This window comes from Oncorhynchus mykiss, chromosome 16, assembly GCF_057628025.1.
Source record: "Oncorhynchus mykiss isolate SJ-2025 chromosome 16, ASM5762802v1, whole genome shotgun sequence".
Taxonomy (NCBI): domain Eukaryota; kingdom Metazoa; phylum Chordata; class Actinopteri; order Salmoniformes; family Salmonidae; genus Oncorhynchus; species Oncorhynchus mykiss.
In genome coordinates, this window is record NC_143037.1 from 56,468,183 (window position 1) to 56,488,026 (window position 19,844).

The 19,844-nt window shown below is 43.1% G+C and overlaps 1 protein-coding gene across 1 annotated transcript; it reads right to left on the reverse strand.

Moving 5' to 3' along the window:
* Positions 1 to 1,334: 1,334 nt before the first annotated feature.
* On the reverse strand, positions 1,335 to 19,749 carry LOC110492300 (tyrosine-protein kinase Srms). The gene is made up of 8 exons (XM_021566505.3): positions 18,501 to 19,749; positions 15,056 to 15,177; positions 14,391 to 14,557; positions 3,889 to 4,036; positions 3,374 to 3,532; positions 2,866 to 3,047; positions 2,435 to 2,591; positions 1,335 to 2,194 (listed from the first exon to the last, which is right to left on the reverse strand). Exons 1-8 carry the CDS (start codon positions 18,845 to 18,847, stop codon positions 1,995 to 1,997), a joined length of 1,482 nt encoding a protein of 493 aa, XP_021422180.1. The 5' UTR covers positions 18,848 to 19,749; the 3' UTR covers positions 1,335 to 1,994.
* Positions 19,750 to 19,844: the final 95 nt, after the last annotated feature.

Genomic DNA, 19,844 nt, shown 5'->3' on the forward strand with positions numbered 1-19,844 from the left:
ACTTGCCTTAATATTCTGAAATAAATGTGTTTATTTTTTAGAAAGATATGTTTAGAGCATGCCCATTCAAGCTTATCTAACTTTAGATTTCCTAACGAACCAGAAAATCAGTAGTTATTTCTGATTGTTTATCAAAGTTATCTGGTCAACTCATTTATCCTGCTATGTAATGTATGTATGTATATGTATGTATGTACAGTGCGTTCGGAAAGTATTCAGACCTCTTCCCCTTTTCCACATTTTGTTACGTTATAGCCTTATTCTAAAATTGTTTAAATAAAAAAATGTTCCTCATCAATCTACCCACAATGCCCCATAATGACAAAGCGAAACAGGTTGACATTTTAACCAAATGTATATAAAAAAAACAGAAGTACCTTATTTACATAAGTATTCAAACCCTTTGCTATGAGACTCGACATTTAGCTCAGGTGCATCCTGTTTCCATTGATCATCCTTGAGATGTTTCTACAACTTGATTGGAGTCCACCTGTGGTACATTTAATTGATTGAACATGATTTGGAAAGGCACACAGGTGTCTATATAAGGTCCCACAGTTGACAGTGCATGTCAGAGGAAAAACCAAGCCATGAGGTCGAAGGATTTGTCGGTAGAGCGCCGAGACAGGATCTTGTCGAGGCACAGATCTGGGGAAGGGTACCAAAACATTTATGCAGCATTGAAGGTCCCCAATAACACAGTGGCCTCCATCATTCTTAAATGGATTGATGAGGGGAACAAAAATATTTAATCCATTTTAGAAAAAGGCTGTAACAAAATGTGGGAAAAGTAAAAGGGTTTGAATACTTTCCGAATGCATTGTATACCCATCTGGGGACATTTGCTGAGCTAATGCTGTAGGCCTACTGGCCATAATAATAACAAGAAACAATAACAGAAGTCAAAATGCATTTTACTCCAGCTGCCAATGCATACTGCTGTAGACTAGGCCTACGTTTTTCGTGTCATATCACTACTTCTATTTGATTCAAACACACAAATCCAATTGTGGTAATATTAATTTAATTGAAAATATGTTCCCCTTTTTCCCAGATTCACCAAATATCGCTGAAAGACTAACTACGGACAAAATTGAATTCGGCACAATGGACTGCACTGCGTTTGGCGGTCATGAAAGTTGGCTGCGATTTCAGCACCTAGCCAGTGGACAGCGCCGCGGTACGGCCAGCTATAAATGAGCTAAGATTGAAGCACCAGAGGTTGATGTGGCTTTCCCATTATTTTAGGGAGGATTTAAAGAAATTGGGTGGTTACGTTTTTTGTACACAATTGTATGTTCTTCCTAACATACACACACACAATGTAACAGGACTGTTATCTAGAAAATATTTTATTATCATCATTTTGGTTGTTAAATACCCAATGGCATAGTCAAGATATGGAAGAGACTTAATCAAAGTAGAATAAAGGAAGTTTATGATATGGCTCATATATCCCAAACTGTATTAGTATATCTCCTCAATATCATGCATTGACTGTTCAAAATTGCATCAGTTCAAAAGAAACTCTTCCATTGGTAGAAATTCCAAAAGATGTCCTTTATGGCTCACTCTCCAGTCTCAATGGCCATGTCCTCCATCACTGTGGACTGTATGAGCTGTCTCTATGAGATAAGTCTTTGTAGTGTGTAAACATATAGGCACTTTCTGTATGACTGGCCATTTAGCCTGTGCCCAGTGGGGCAAACTGTAGCATAGGGCCTTGGTGGGCAGTAACAGTGGCTCCACTTTTCTTGCCCTCCTTTCCTTATCTCCTTCCTCCCTTTCCCTAGGAAGGACTATTTATTGCACATAACCTCAAATAAAAACATCAATTACAAAACCAAGACAACTGGCTAAAAACAGACTAAAAGGTGTTAAAAAAAGGATCACCATGTTAGATAATGTCTTGCAGTCCAGTCCCTCTGCTTTGCATTGGTCTGAGTGTCTATGTCAGTGCAGTCACCCCTTGGCCTCCTATTCCTCTTCCAGATCTAGACCTCAATGGTCTTGAAGTAGATGCGGGAGTACATGGTGTCTAGATGGCTGTGCAGGGCATGGAAGGAGGGCCGCTTGGAGGCCTCTGGGTTCCAGCAATCCACCATAACGCGATAGATGTTGGGGGGACACCTACTTGGACAGGACAACCTGTAGCCTGTCGACAGGAGCTCCAGCACCTCCTTATTGCTCTTTCCTGTGTATGTGTTTGTGTGAGATCGAGAGCAAAAGAGAGAGAGATTGAGAGAGAGAAAGAGGGAGAAGAATAAATATTATTCAGAGGGATAAATATTATCAGTCAGAGGGAAATATTCAAAAGCATTTTTACAGATAGAGTTAATAGATTAACTGTAATGAGGGTTGACTTTTTCTCAAGATACGTGTTGTATAATGGTAAAAATAAGAATATTGTCTTGAAAACTTTTGACACACACACCATCGTATGGCATCTTTCCTCGTGACATCATCTCATAGAGCAGCACACCGAAGGACCAGACGTCAGACTTGACAGAGAAACGCTGGTAGAGAGCAGCCTCAGGGGCAGTCCATCTCACTGGGATCTTAGTGCTTCTGCTGGCTGTGTACACACTGTCCTACACACACACACACACAGAGCGAGAGAGGGGACATATCCAACCATTTGTGTTTACTAAGAATATTTTCTTATTCCTATGGAAATGTCCCAATTATTTTTTTGCTTTTTAAGCAAGAATCCTTGCTTTATCTGAGAGTGAACAATTTCGCCTTGACCAGGATAAGTAAGCCCAACATACAGCATATTTTTCTAAAGCTTTAGTTAACCTATAGGTTCTCCCTCTTAATTTCTCCATACATTTCACATTCATGTCACATCCATTCTATCCTTACCTTAATGATCCGTGCCAGTCCAAAGTCAGCCACCTTACAGACCAGGTCATCTCCCACCAGGATGTTCCTGGCCGCCAGGTCCCTATGCACAATGTGTCGGTCCTCTAGGTAGGCCATGCCCTCACCCACCTGGCTGCCCATGTAGATGAGGTGGGCAGAGGACAGCACATGACCCTCCGTCGCTGAGAACAGCATAGTGAGCGCACAGGTTAGGATCTGTCAAGCATGATAAGGTCTGCATAGTTACTCAATTGCTTTAACATATATGTTTATTAGTTAAAAACATTTAAATCTCAAACAGATCTTTGTCAGGTGAACTGAGTTGGAGTTATTTAATATGCAAGCCATATATGATTCCTGCTATTACATAATTTTTCAGGCAAGCACCCAATGACCACTTGAGGTTTTTGAATACTTATGTTATTGGTGAAGCATAATCATCTATGAACACACACACTGAATGCAATGTAAAGACTGGGGAACAGAGGGGAGGGTGTGACTGACTCACTGCCCAGGTAGGACTTGAGATTGCCCTTGGTCATGAGCTCAGTGACGATGTACACGGGCTCTCCCCTGGAACACAGGGCCAGCAGCTGGATCAGCTTGGGGTGGTGGAGGTTCTTAAGTGCCTGCACCTCCTTCACAAACTCATCCTGCTTAGTGTCCTCTGCAGGGGGGGGGGGGGGGGGGGGAGAGAGAGAGAGAGGCTGAGGTCAGTGCTGTCCAGGTGATAAGGAGCTTAGGACTGACCCTATGTAGTATTATAATCTCTTTATGAACAATATGAGAGCCCTGACCCAGATGGACCGACTCAAAGTTAGAGAGTATGTAATTGTGTGTTTTGTGCATGCATGTGTTCCTGCTTTTTATAACGTTTTGCCATTGCTGTACTTGCCCATCTGCATTATGTCTTTGAAAATAATTCCCTAATCAATAGTCACTCATCAAATATTTGCCAAAATTCTGCTTGTCGTGTGCTGAATCATGTATTAATATGATAGCAGCGAGAGCTAGCATGCTTACCTTGTTTGAGCATCTTGATGGCCACCTTTTTTTTCTGGTTGATCCACAGGGCCTCCCACACTTCTCCAAAGTGGCCCTCCCCCAGCTTCCTTTGCAGTTTAAATTCCTCCCGAGGATGCTCCCAGGGCTCCATGTCAATCAGCTCCCTCTGGGGACACCACAACAACATTGTTACAAGCAGCCTCACACAACTGGACACCACAACACTGTTACAGCAGCACAGAACACAGCTACCGGGTATGGCGAATACCTTCAAATACTTGAGCTGTGCTTCATTTTGTTTTCCCAGTACAATGGAACCAATGAAATAGTCCCAAAAGTGCAAACTACAAGCAAAATTATTACGCATTTGTGTGTCAAATAAAATCAAATAGTATTTGTCACATGCAGCGAATACAACAGGTGCAGACTTTCCCGTGAAATGCTTACTTACAAGCCCTTAACCAACAATGAGTTAAAAAGTAAGAACATTAGCAAATAAAAATAGTAACACAATAGATTACAATAATGAGGCTTTATAGAAGGACTACCTGTGTGGAGTCAATGTGCAGGGGTACGAGGTAGTTGAGGTAATAGGTAAATGTAGGTAGAGGTAAAAGTGGCTAGGTAATCAGGATAGATAATAAACAGAGTAGCATCAGTGTATGTGGAGAGTGCATAAGTGTGTGTATGTGGCGTCAATATTGTGACGACCCTCCCACTCTGTCTGCCGAATTCTTTTTCTTTGCTCTTGTTTTCCTTAATATGATGTCGGTGGGCGGAGCCGGGAGGGTCGTCAGCGAAATGGGACACCTGGGCTCGGGTGTGTCCCAGGATAAATGCACCTCTTCCCCATTCATTGGGAAGACACTCTCCATGCAGACACTGATAGATTTTGTTTGTTTGCGTTGGCACCTTTCAACACCCCTCATTATCGCATTTATCCACGCAACCACTCACTTACACTACTGATTACACACACCATTGCTAATTGTATTTAGTTTACTTTGGTTAATAAATATATTGTGTTAATCCTTATCTCCACGTCGTTTCCTTTTTGTTACGGGCTTCGAGCCGGTTCGTGACAAGTGGAGGCTCATCTGGGAACATAAGGTTGCTTCCTAAACATTGTGGTGTATAGCACTTTGTTGCATTATGAAGGACTAATACTAGTGTAATTTGGCTTACTAGCATGTGTGTTATGTTTGGGAGGACGTGGAGTTAATTTTAAACTCTGTAGGTGCTTTGTTTGCAACTTTTGTTACAGCTTGTTTGAGTTGTAATGTTTGGTGCCCAGTACTGGTTGCCTTTGTTTGTTTGGTAAACTTGCCACTGCGGTGGATAGTTGGCTGTGTGCTGCATTGGAGAGAGTACATTGGTTAGTTTCTAGGCCCCTGCCCAGGCTGGAGACTCTTGCTCTACTCGCTGTTGGGACATGGGTCCGAGGAGATGAGTACAATCGGTTGTGTACCTTAGTGGGAGATTTGGGTAGGGTAGTGACACTAGCTACGCGGAGCTATAGCCTTTTTCCCTCTGTTACATGCTGACCAGACCGGACACGTCTCGTGCGTTGCAAAATACATTTAGAAATCTGTTATTCAATTATTTGCGCGCCAACGAGCGTTTGCGTTGCCAAGGGCTAAAATAGAATTCTTTCTATTTCTGACGCAGATCGCGCTTCAAGTCCTGCCTCTCCCATCTGCCTCTCCCATCTCTTCATTGGTTATACCCACGTGGGTGATAGGAAGACAAACTGTTTTGCCGGTCGTCATGGTAATACTATGAAAGTTTAGATGCCAATCACCATATAAATTCAAAGATGAAAAAGCCTGGAAGGAGGAGAGATGACTAGAAACCACCCGGTTGGCCGTTTTGTGTGGATTAATTTTCGGAGTAGAAGACCTTGTGCATTTCAGGTAAAATAACAACTCAATGTTTATATTCCAGGACAAATTAGCTAGCAACAGCAAGCTAGCTAAATAGGACAAATTAGTTAGCAAGCTAACTAGCCATACATGTTTAATGCTTTTCGACCTGTCCCCAAATTAATGTCATTGGTTCAGAGTTTGTTTTGATATTTTAACCTGTGTCGTGATCGTGTTTGGTGTAGGGGGACAAAATACATTTATGCACGATAGCGTACGCGCGTGTGGTGTCTGTGGACTGAGCAGTTGTCTCGGGGGCACATCGGTGGCTTGGGGGAATGTGCCAGCGTGCTGGAGGTTTATTTCCTTGCCAGCGGGCTACAGTGAGTAATTATCCACACAAAGACTAGGGTTGAGTTACTGTAGGTTTTGGGGAAGCTCCATATATATCTAATCTCTCTTCTGTGGTGCCCAGTGTGATTGTCATTTCTCTGGTTGTGGTCTGGTGTGCTCAGCAGAGGGGAAGAGATTATATATTGTTTTCTTGTGACTATGGCATCTTACCTAGATGAGTTCGTTCGCTTTCCATCAGATGAACTGTTAGAATTATGTACTAAAGAACAGCTGTTGAAGGTTGCTGAACACTACAAGGTTGAAATTAGTGATAAATGTCTAAAATTCTATTAGGTTGATATTGAAGGCCAATCTGATGGAGAGGTATTCTTGAAGTTACCACTGGGGCAGCCTCTGCTGAGGACTCTCTGTCTCCCTGTAACGTTACAATGGTCGCTCCATCGGTTAGTCCTAGTAGTCTTTTTGAACAGCAGAAAGAACTGCTTATGTTATAGCTAGAGCATGATCGGCTATAAAAAGGAATTGGAATTTAAACAGGATTTGGAGCATGTTAAAATCGAGCTGCAACAAGAGCGGCTAGAGCTAGTTAGGGAAGGAAAGCTCTCAGGGGAGAGTTTGCTCTGGGAAGGTGACCCAGATGTACCTAGGGGTCGTGCCCCGGACACATTTGATATTGTTGGGAACTTACAGTTGTTGCCTAAATTCAATGAAAAGGACCCTGAGACATTATTTTTGTTATTTGAACGTGTTGCTGACGCTAGGACTTGGCCTGATTCTGAACACACTTTAATGTTGCAGTGTGTGTTGACTGGTAAAGCGCAGGAAGCATATTCAGCTCTTAGTGTAGCCGACAGTGTCAGGTATGATAAGGTTAAAACGGCTGTGTTCCAGATTTACGAATTTGTTCCTGAGGCTTACCGCCAACGATTTAGAACTGGTTCCTGAGGCTTACCGCCAACGATTTAGAACTGGTTCCTGAGGCTTACCGCCAACGATTTAGAACTGGTTCCTGAGGCTTACCGCCAACGATTTAGAACTGGTTCCTGAGGCTTACCGCCAACGATTTAGAACTGGTTCCTGAGGCTTACCGCCAACGATTTAGAACTGGTTCCTGAGGCTTACCGCCAACGATTTAGAACTGGTTCCTGAGGCTTACCGCCAACGATTTAGAACTGGTTCCTGAGGCTTACCGCCAACGATTTAGAACTGGTTCCTGAGGCTTACCGGCAACGATTTAGAACTGGTTCCTGAGGCTTACCGCCAACGATTTAGAACTGGTTCCTGAGGCTGGGATGGGATGATAAACACATGTTGAGTTTGCCAGATAATTATCTTCAGTTTAATCGCTGGTGTTCCGCCTCTGCAGTTATGACTTTCCAAGGGCTGTGTGATCTGATTAGAGCAATTTAAGGACACAATCCCTGATCGTATAGCCACGTACATTAACGAACGAAAAGTAAAGACTGTCACTGAAGCTGCGGTTTTGGCGGATGAGTATATTTTGACTCACAAAAGTGTCTTTGAAGAGCCCCGTATTCGGAGTGAGTGGGGCGTTCGGAGAGATTTGGGGCTCACTCACCGAGATACTTTGGTTCATGGGCAGAGTTTCATTCAACTAGGGTTGAGCCTGACTCCCGTGGTAAGGCTGACTTTGGTCAAGAGTGTCACTACTGTAAAGGTTCAGGTCATTGGAAAAATGAATGTAAGTAAGGACCTAGTGCCAGTGAAGATCCTTAGCGACACAGGTACCTCTGAATCGTTTGTGTTGGAGTCTGTTACCCTTCTCTGCTGAGAATGATTTGGGGAATAGTGTTCTAATTAGGGGAATAGGTTTGAACACACTGTCAGTTCTGAGCCGTGGCGACCTGGTCACTGCACCGGTTAAAGAGAATACCACAAAGAAGTCTGTCACTGCTTTCCCTGTTATCCCGTTATCTGTATCCCGCTCAGATCTAATCAATGCGCAATGGGCTGACCCCACATTAGAAGAGTTGCATGACCAAATTGTGCCTGTGGAACAGTTGGGAGATGTCGCCCATGGCTATTTCCTCCAAGAGGATGTCCTGATAAGAATGTGGGTGTCTCATGGTAGTTGTTTTTTGGTCAGGTTGTACCAGTTAAGCTTCGTGAGTTGGTGTTGCCAACTTCCCACAACGATGTTGCTGGACACATGGGTGTGAGGAAAACCTACAACCGCATAATAAGACATTTATTTTGGCCTAGGTTAGAGGGATGTTTCTGAGTTCATCAACTTGTCACACCTGTCAATTAACTGGTAAACCTAATCAAGCTATTAAGCCGGTACCACTGTTTCCTATTCCTGTACTCAGCCAACCTTTTGAGTATCTGATTGACTGTTGGTCCTCTGCCTCGTTCTAAAAAGGGTAGTAGTTACCTGTTCACTGTGATGTGTCAGACCACTAGGTTTCCTGCTGTCTATCCTCTCATGTCTATCACGACTAAGTCTGTGCTAAACGCTTTGACTCAGTTTCTCACTGTTTGGAATCCCTAAGGTCATTCAGAGTGATCAGGGATATAATTTCACAAATCTGTTTGGTCAGGTTCTCCAACAGCTCCATATTAAACACAATTTGTCTAGCGCCTATCACGCGCAAAGTCAAGGAGCACGGGAACGTTTCCATCAAACACTTAAGACTTTGAGAGATTATTGTAATGAGATGGATTGGGAGGAGGTGTTGCCTTGGTTACTGTTTGCCGCTAGGGAGGTTTCACAGGAGAGTACGGGTTTCAGTCCAAATGACCTTGTTTGGACATGGGGTGTGTGGACTTCTATCTGCTCTCCAGGATGACTGGAAGTCTTCCGAGCCCCCTGAGTCCCAGTTATCTTATGTTGCCTGTACTCCGCTGGTGAAATGGCTAAAGAGAAGTTATCATCTTCACAGGAGAGAATGAAGGGCATATTTGATTGGCGAACTGAGCCTCATCACTTTAGTCCAGGTAACCAGGTTCTTGCTCTGCTGCCAACTGTTGGTTCTCATTTTCAAGCCAAGTTTCATGGTCCATATGCCGTTGTGAGCCAGTGCACAGAGCAAAATTATCTAGTTGCCACTCCAGAACAAAGAAAAGCGCACCTACTGTGCCATGTAAATTTGTTAACCCTATTATGCACGTTCCTCTGAGACTGAACAGTGGGAGTCTACAGAGGACGGTCAAACCTGTTCTTTTGGCCGATACCATTAATTCGCTGGGTTCTTGTCATGCTAGATCTGTGCATGAGGAGGATGTTCCTGGTCCTGACGATTGCATACTGCAGGGTAGATTGTAAAATTCAGAGACACTGGATATTTTAGACAGCCTTCTCGCTCATCTACTTGTTGATGGGCGGACAGAGATGTTTGGTCTGATTCAGAGATTTCCAGGTTTGTTTTCTGATACACCTACATGTACAAACTTAATGGAACATGATATTGACATTGGAGATGCTGACCCCATTCGTCAGCGGTTCTATAGAGTTTCTTCAGAGAAACTGCGTTGTCTGGATGCTGAGGTCCGGTGCATGCTGGAGAATAAGATGGCAGAGCCTTCTTTCTCCAGTTGGGCTTCTCCCTGTATCTTGGTCAGTAAACCGGATGGGACAAACAGATTTTGTACGGACTACCATAAGGTAAAGTGTCACTAAGCCAGATTCATTGTCTCAGATGGAGGACTGCGTTCAAGTCGGCGCAGCAAAGTTTGAGCAAATTTGACCTGTTAAAGGGCTATTGGCAGGTGCCACTGACGCGTAGGGTGAAATATCTGCCTTTTACACCCTCTGGTCTGTACTCTTATTCGGTTATACATTTCGCCCTGCGTAATGCACCTGACACTTTTCATCATATTACCACTTTTCAGCGACTTATGAACAGGATTGTCTCCGGTCTGGCTGGGTGTGCTGTTTATCTGGACGATGTAGTTATAGATATATATATATATATCTATATCTGCAGATACTTGGGAGGAACATCTGTCCCGTATTCAAGCCTTGTTCGACCGCCTAGCTGCGGGTTGCCTCACGATAAATCTGGCTAAATGTGAGTTTGCTCAGGTGACCATTACATACAGTGCCTTGCGAAAGTATTCGGCCCCCTTGAACTTTGCGACCTTTTGCCACATTTCAGGCTTCAAACATAAAGATATATTGTATTTTTTTGTGAAGAATCAACAACAAGTGGGACACAATCATGAAGTGGAACGACATTTATTGGATATTTCAAACTTTTTTAACAAATCAAAAACTGAAAAATTGGGCGTGCAAAATTATTCAGCCCCCTTAAGTTAATACTTTGTAGCGCCACCTTTTGCTGCGATTACAGCTGTAAGTCGCTTGAGGTATGTCTCTATCAGTTTTGCACATCGAGAGACTGACATTTTTTCCCATTCCTCCTTGCAAAACAGCTCGAGCTCAGTGAGGTTGGATGGAGAGCATTTGTGAACAGCAGTTTTCAGTTCTTTCCACAGATTCTCGATTGGATTCAGGTCTGGACTTTGACTTGACTTTTTTGAACCATTCCATTGTAGATTTTGCTTTATGTTTTGGATCATTGTCTTGTTGGAAGACAAATCTCCGTCCCAGTCTCAGGTCTTTTGCAGACTCCATCAGGTTTTCTTCCAGAATGGTCCTGTATTTGGCTCCATCCATCTTCCCATCAATTTTAACCATCTTCCCTGTCCCTGCTGAAGAAAAGCAGGCCCAAACCATGATGCTGCCACCACCATGTTTGACAGTGGGGATGGTGTGTTCAGCTGTGTTGCTTTTACGCCAAACATAACGTTTTGCATTGTTGCCAAAAAGTTCAATTTTGGTTTCATCTGACCAGAGCACCTTTTTCCACATGTTTAGTGTGTCTCCCAGGTGGCTTGTGGCAAACTTTAAACAACACTTTTTATGGATATCTTTAAGAAATGGCTTTCTTCTTGCCACTCTTGCATAAAGGCCAGATTTGTGCAATATACGACTGATTGTTGTCCTATGGACAGAGTCTCCCACCTCAGCTGTAGATCTCTGCAGTTCATCCAGAGTGATCATGGGCCTCTTGGCTGCATCTCTGATCAGTCTTCTCCTTGTATGAGCTGAAAGTTTAGAGGGACGGCCAGGTCTTGGTAGATTTGCAGTGGTCTGATACTCCTTCCATTTCAATATTATCACTTGCACAGTGCTCCTTGGGATGTTTAAAGCTTGGGAAATCTTTTTGTATCCAAATCCGGCTTTAAACTTCTTCACAACAGTATCTCGGACCTGCCTGGTGTGTTCCTTGTTCTTCATGATGCTCTCTGCGCTTTTAACGGACCTCTGAGACTATCACAGTGCAGGTGCATTTATACGGAGACTTGATTACACACAGGTGGATTGTATTTATCATCATTAGTCATTTAGGTCAACATTGGATCATTCAGAGATCCTCACTGAACTTCTGGAGAGAGTTTGCTGCACTGAAAGTAAAGGGGCTGAATAATTTTGCACGCCCAATTTTTCAGTTTTTGATTTGTTAAAAAAGTTTGAAATATCCAATAAATGTCGTTCCACTTCATGATTGTGTCCCACTTGTTGTTGATTCTTCACAAAAAAAATACAGTTGTATATCTTTATGTTTGAAGCCTGAAATGTGGCAAAAGGTCGCAAAGTTCAAGGGGGCCGAATACTTTCGCAAGGCACTGTACCTTGGAAAGGTGGTTGGGCAGGGTGAAGTGCATCCTGTTTGGGCTAAGGTGGTAGCTATTGATGCTTTTCCACCACAAACTACTAAAAAGGAACTGATGTGTTTCTTGGGAATGATTAGTTATTATCGTCGTTTTTGTAGGAACTTCTCTACTGTGGTTGCTCCCATGACAGATTTGCTGAAAGTTAAGGCAGTTTACGTATGGTCTTCTCGTTGTCAACAGGCTTTTGAAGATGCAAGAGGTTGCTTACCTCAACTCCGTTGTTGGCTGCTCCTCGCGTGGATTTGTCATTTACCTTGCAGGTGGATGCTTGTCATGTGGGGGCAGGTGCAGTTTTGCTGCAAGCAGATGTCTGTTTCGTTTCCAAAAAGTTGAACCATTATCAGTTGAACTACTCGGTTATTGAAAAAAGCACTAGCACTCATATGGGCGCTACAACACTTCGAAGTGTATGTCAGGAGTAGTACCTATTGTACTCGTGCTCCCAGTTCCTGAATGTCCACGTGACTGACCACTGTTATTTTGTGTCTGGTATTGTCCTGTTCTGTCGCTCCTGTCTGTTCCCTTCTGGTCTCGTTTTCTTTCCTCTTAAAGGTTGCTTCCTGTCCGCAAAGGTTGCTGAGGTCTGGGGAGGACGAGGTTGGCGGGGGCAAGTGGACGCAAAGGCTGGATCAATCTGTTGTATAACTGGTATAGTGTTCCGGGGTCTTTGTTGGTCCCCGGTTTTATGGGGGCGGGGGGGGGTGTGTGTGTGTGACGACCCTCCCACTCTGTGTGCCAAATTATTTTTCATTGCTCTTGTTTTCCTTAATAGGATTTCGGTGGGCGGAGCCGGAAGAGTCGTCAGCGAAATGGGACACCTGGGCTCGGGTGTGTCCCAGGATAAATGCACCTCTTCCCCAGACATTGATAGATTTTGGTTGTGGCATTTTTTTGTCTGTTTTTGTTTGTTTGCGTTGGTACCTTTCAACACCCCTCATTATCACATTTATCCACGCAACCACTCACTTACACTACTGATTACACACACCATTGCTAATTGTATTTAGTTTACTTTAGTTAATAAATATTTTGTAATTCCTTATCTCCACGTCGTCTCGCTTTTTGTTACGGGCTTCGAGACGGTTTGTGACAATATGCATGAGTGTGTGCAAAAAAGTGTTGTCACATACACAAAGTCAAAATTGGCCATAATCGTAATTTTATATTTTTATATTTGGTCTTACTTCAAGGTTAGGGTTAGGCATAAGATTAGCATTGTGGTTAGATTCAATCAGATTTTAAATAGACAAATTGTAGCAATAGGTGGGGGGTTTATGACTTTGTGGCTGTGGTAACTAGTGTCGACTGCAAAAAAGGGTCACGCAAATAGTCCCAGGTAGCCATTTGATTAGCTGTTCAGCATTCTTATGGCTTGGAGGTAGATGCTGTTCGGGAGCCTTTGTCCCAGACTTGGCGTTCTGGTACTGCTTGCTGTGCGGTAGCAGAGAGAACAGTCTATGGCTTGGGTGGCCGGGGTCTTCGACAATTTTCCAGGCCTTCCTCTGACAGTGATCTACTAGGCGGTCTGCATCACCCTCTGTAGATCCTTGTGGTCGGATGCCAAGCGTTAATGCAGCCAGTCAAGAGGCTCTCAGTACTGCAGCTGTAGAACGTTTTGAAAATCTGAGGGCCCTTGCCAAATCTTTTCAGCCTCCTGAGGGGCAAGAGTTGTTGTCATGCCTTCATGACTGTATTGGTGTGTGTGTGGACCATGTTAATTTCTTAGTGATGTGGACATAGGAACTTCAATCTCTCGACCCACTCCACTACAGCCCCGTTGTGTGTGTGTGGTGATCAGGTGGCTTTAGTACATTGAAAGATAAGGGAAGTTTCTTTAAAAACACAGGCTGTATTATTTCATACTTAGACTCATAGATAGTCAAGTGCTACAAAATAAGTGTCAATGTATCAATAATCTACAAAGGATGATTTATACTTAAATGATTACCAAGTTTACATTGTGCTGGTCGTGGCAAATCAAACTACACATGGTTAAATGAAATGTAACATCTGCTCCTTTCAATCTCATGAAGAGAATTTGAAATCATCTTGGCTTTCCTTTCAAGAGGCTCAGTCTAAATGTTTGTTTCATGCAACAAAACGAGGAAGCTACAGAAGTGTCAACTGCATTAAAGACATGCTAGTCTTGGTATGAGCTTCTCATTTACTTTTTTTGTTTGTTGTCAAATTGAACATGGAGGACAAATGATTTTGGCACAAATAACTACACCTACAATCAAATGGTGTATAAAATGGCAACATCAGTCTAACTGCTAAGAAATATAAATGCAAATATTAAAGAAATACCCAAATTGAAAAGCATAAAATGAAATAAAAAGGGCCTGAAGTGAGGGGGGAGTGCGTGTGTGTCTGCGGGGCTTTCCACAGCCTCTGATTCAGTCACATCTCTGCTGGGAAGGAAGAGAGAAGAGATCTGATCACGGAGAGGTCGCCAGGAAAAACAGCCTGATCACTGCTACTACACTACTGCTTCTTGATTCTGTAATGATGTCACAGTAAACACATCATTCTAACAAATATGATTGGATTTTGGGGAATTTGTCTGCCAAAAACTTGTGTGTGAGATCCGGGTGGTACACACACCTGCTGTGCACATGGCTCATCCAGAGGCACTCCTAGACTCCTGGAGTTGTTCTGGTAGTATTGGATCAGCTCCCCCAGAGTGGCAAAGGAAATCTTGTCTGACACAAAGTACGCCCCGATCAATGAACGCTGGATTCGGAAATGGAACACTTTCCCATCGTTTCTGGCTGTGGAGGAGAGGGCAAACATGATTTGACTGTTTTATATTTGACACATTTCAAAAGTAAGGTGGTTTACACACAGTTTTCCTTTTTAAATGTCTTATGTCACACCCACACTTGGCCAAAGTAATATTAGCAACAGGACATATGAGCACTGACTTGGACATTGCTGACAGTACAGTGGGTAATCAGAGGATGGTGGTTCTCAACTACGGAAGTACTTTATTGCCACCCATTGGTGAATGAATGACTGCACTTCTTTTTCCACTGGTATTTGTTTGCATAGTATTTAATAGTGATGTTGTGTGGTAACAACATAATTAAATATTAGAACTCTAATGTAATAATGTAATTTAGTAGGATCTCTGTGGGTAACAATGGGTCCTTTCTGGTATTTACTTAAATTAATTCAGAGCTACCCGGTAGGCTACCAAATGGTGAATATGCTGCTTGTGTTAATGAATTAGCAAGTAATTAACATGTGACCATGCAATATGGGCTTACCTGAGATAGTGTATTCATCACTGTGGCTCTCGCTGATGCGCACCAGGAACGAGCCATCCTTATTCTGAGAGGCTAGGAGCAGTTTCTCCGCCTTCAGCCGGTTGATGTTCCCATAATACCACCTCAACAGACAGACAGATGGATAGATGAACAGGCAGACAGGGAACGAGGAAGACAGACAGACAAAAAGAGACACATGCACAATTGCACACAGGAGCAGGCAAGCGCAGACAAGAGCACACACACTGACACAGACACACACAAATTTCCCCTAAAAAACAACAGTGGTGAACCCCCCAAATATCAATGTAATCTAATAATTGATCTATTTCTCAAACTCAAGCTGCTTTGAGTGGAAGAGTAGGTGTGGTTCATAGGCTAGACTCCATTCAGAGAGTAAGTAAGGAAGGCTATTTACAGTAATTAACAAGAATGGGTGTGGCTGTGCTGCAAACACTAGGTACCTTTCCATGACACTTAGGTTTCACCTGAAACTCTGTCAGGTGTGGGTGTGAGCTGAGTCAAAAGTTGTGTATCCACTGCTGTACTTCGCATACAGTAGTTGCTAAAGCTACAACTTGACTGCAGTTGCACCAATCTGACCACAAAGACAGGAACTTTATTTGTAAACGGTAACCACATACAGAAATGTTATATACTACAATGTTGTCAACTGTGCAGTAGTAAACATGAAGGGAGGGAGGGGTGCTGTGTCACTTCTCAGTCAACAACAATTGACATGATTTCATCTGAATTAGTTCTATTTGAAATAATGACTATGCCAAATCTCTTTTTTGGAGCCTCAAATAAAACATCATGTTAAATATAGCCTACCCAGTAGGCAAAAAGACGTTGAAAAAACCCATATAAAAGACGGATCTTATGGACGTAAAATATATGCATTTTCCGGTTGTTGAAAATACGTATTTTCCGTACATTGAAATCCGGTTTAAAATTATAGTAGAAAATATGTATTTTCCAGAAGTTGAAAACAGGTTATCTTTGTTTCTGAATAAACATTGGAAATACATAATTTACAGACTCTGAAAATACATATTTTTTAGGTCATTGATTCTATGGCCAAATTTCAGAGTATTCAGACCCCTTGACTTCCCATATTTTGTTAAGTTACAGCCTTATTCTAAAATGTATAAACTTTTTATTTTTGCACATTTATTAAAAATTTAAAACGTAAATATAACATTTACATTTCAGATCCTTTACTCAGTACTTTTTTGAAGCACCTCTAGCAGCGATTACAGCCAGGAGTCTCCTTAGGTATGATGCCACTGTACAAGCTTGGCACACCTGTATTTGGGGAGTTTATCCCATTCTTCTCTGCAGATCCTCTCAAGTGCTGTCAGGTTGGAGGGGAGCGTCGCTGCACAGCTATTTTCAGGTCTCTCCAGAGATGTTCAATTGTCTTTAAGTACGGGCTCTGGCTGGGCCAATCAAGGACATTCAGAGACTTGCCACTCCTGCGTTGTCTTGCCTGTGTGCTTAGGGTCGTTGTCCGGTTGGAAGGTGAACCTTCGCCCCAATCTGAGGTCCTGAGCGCTCTGGAGCAGGTTTTCATCAAGGATCTCTCTGCACTTTACTCCGTTTATCTTCCCATTGATCCTGACTAGTCTCCCTGTCCCTACAGCTAAAAAACATCTGCTTGATGCTGAAACCAATATGCTTCACCGCAGGGATGGTGCCAGGTTTCCTCTAGACGTGACACTTGGCATTCAGGCCAAAGAGTTCAATCTTGGTTTCATCACACCAGAGAACCTTGTTTCTCATGGGCGGAGAGTCTTTAGGTGCCTTTTGGCAAACTTAAAGTGGGCCGTCATTTGCCTTTTACTGAGGAGTGGTTTCGGTCTGGTCACTCTACCATAAAGGCCTGATTGGTGGAGTGCTGCAGAGATGGTTGTCCTTCTGGAAGGTTCTCCCATCTCCACAGGGGAACCCTTCCCCCCCGATTGCTCAGTTTGGCCGGGCGGCCAGCTCTAGGAAGAGTATTGGTGGCTCCAAACTTCTTCCATTTAAAAATGATGAAGGCTACTGTGTTCTTTGGGACCTTCAATGCTGCAGACATTTTTTGGTACACTTCCCCAGATCTGTGCTTCGACACAATCCTGTCTCGGAGCTCTACGGCCAATTCCTTCGAACTCATGGCTTGGTTTTTGCTCTGACATGCACAGTAAACTGTGAGACCTTATATAGATAGGTGTGTGCCTTTCCAAATCATGTCCAATCAATTGGATTTACCACAGGTGGACTCCAATCAAGTTGTAGAAATATCTCAAGGATGATCAATGGAAACAATATTCACCTGAGCTCAATTTTGAGTCTCATAGCAAAGGGTTTGAATACTTATGTAAATTAGGTATTTCTGTTTTTATTTTTTATAAATTTGTCTGTCGGATTGCCAGATGGTGAAGTGTAATTCATCACTCCAGAGAACGTGTTTCCACTGCACCAGAGTTCAATGGTGGTGAGCTTTACACCACTCCAGCCAAAGCTTGGCATTGTGCATAGGGATCTTAGGCTTGTGTGTGGCTGCTCGTGCATGGAAACCCATTGTAATGAAGCTCCCGATGAACAGTTTTTGTGCCAACTTTGCTTCCAGAGGCAGTTTGGGACTCGGTAGTGAGTTCCAAACTGCCTCTGGAAGCAACCGAGGACGATTTTTACACGCTGCGCGCTTCAGCACCCCTTGTGTGTCCTACCACTTCATGGCTGAGCAATTGTTGATCCTAGAAGTTTCCACTTCACAATAACAGCACTTACAGTTAACCAGGACAGTTCTAGCAGGGCAGGCATTTGACAGGTGGCATCCTATGACAGTGACATATTAAAAGTCACTGAGCTCTTCAGTAAGGCCATTCTACTGCCAATGTTTGTCTATGGAGATTGCATGGCTGTGTACTCAATTATATACACCTGTCAGCAACGTGTGGCTGAAATAGTCGAATCCACTCATTTGAAGGGGTGTCCATATATTTTGTAAATATAGTGTCATGTTTTAGCCAAATCAAGGCCGGTCCAGATGGAAGATGTTGCAGGGTGGGGGTGCTGTGATTTTTTTTGCCCGAGCTACGCTAGAAAAGGCTATATTGGTCCGTTAATACAGGACTAGTAAAGGCCCAGCGTGCTACTTGGTGAAGAAAAAAAGTATAATTATACATTTTCAGCAGTACCCCCTACTTCCCGCGGCTATGGGTCCAGAAATCAATTAAGGCCGGTCCAGATCAGACCCCAAAAATATAATAATAAATACGTCCAAAAAGATGTCGCTGTAGGTTGGTATTGGTAAACCTGGTAGGTTAAACATGATACAATATGGTGGACAAAAGCCAATCAAACCCGAAACGAGTGAAAGAAACATGGTGAAATCGTAACTGCATATTATGAATGAAACAATATTGAGGTTGACCGCGCGCATAGACGCGCCACTCACTTGTGATTAGCGAACTCGTCCTGTAGAATGGCCACATATGTAGCCGGGACCAGTCCGGACTCCATCGAACCGGTAAGTTTTTTGGCAAGCACATAATCCCCCCTCTTTTCTATTACTGACAGCTTGTCACCTTCCTTGATAGTCAGCTCCTCCTCGCTCCTGGCTTCGAAATCGAAAAGAGCCGCATAGAGCTGAGTCGGTTTCTTCTTGGGGGACGGGGCACGGATATCACCTGAAATAGTGGGGATTTCGGCTGGTCGGGTCATATTTGGGTAATGGAATTCGGGCCATATCCAGTTCCATAGTCGACTACAGCATGGCATGCAACCACGACAACAAACCTCCATCCCAAGCCAGTCGCAACGCCGAGGTATCCAGGTTTTTTTAGGGAACCGCGACAATACGACGCGAAAATAGATGTGTTAATAGGAAAGCCAGAGGAATGAATATACAGTTTCGAGACGTCTTCGAGCTGCCCTTTCTCTCCTTCACAGCAAACATTGTGCGGCATCAGCAATAATTAGGTTGATAATCAGGAGAAACCGGTTTTGTGTTGAGATGGATCAGGGACACAGTACTGTTGGCCGTGGGAATGCGGAAACGAGATATCCATGTCCAATTGTGCCCACATTGATCCTCAGTCATTTGCCAAGTGCGCCTAAAAAAGAGGAAATAGCCTACCTATACTTGTCCTCCAATGAATGATAAGCAAATACCGCATCTCTCTGGAATACGGTCAAAATCTCTGCACTGCAAGTGGCATTTGCTGAGCCAGGTCCAGGAAATGCGTATAGTCAGGGTTTTTGTTTGGAACACTAGACATTTCCCGCTATCCCCGCGTCTGTGAACCTGTCCGCCTGCTGCTTGTGCTTGGCGGTTAAATCAACAACACCCCAGAGTATATCTGTCCATCTACAACTACACCATTGACTCTGGTGCAAGTGATAATTCCCTATCTATTATACGTAATTCTCCTTATCAATATACTAATAAATGTTTTTTAAAATATTAGTTTTACTGTTAAAAAAGAAAGATGCTGGTAACACAATTATAACCCATTGGCTATCACAGTGTATAATGTGGAAGTAGACTATGGTAATGATGTACACCTCAATTCCTCATTGGTTTGGAAATATATTGTATTGTACAATGAACACAATATGAATGTAAACGTATAGCCCACAATAAAGCATTCAGCTGTCAGTAGAGTACATCATGTTGTGCAATTTAGTGTATACAACAAAAAATAAACAAATATCCACTCAAGGTAATACCTATACATATATTTTGTAAAAACAACCGTTCCCTTATTACATCCCCGGCAAAAGACAAAAAGACATTGGT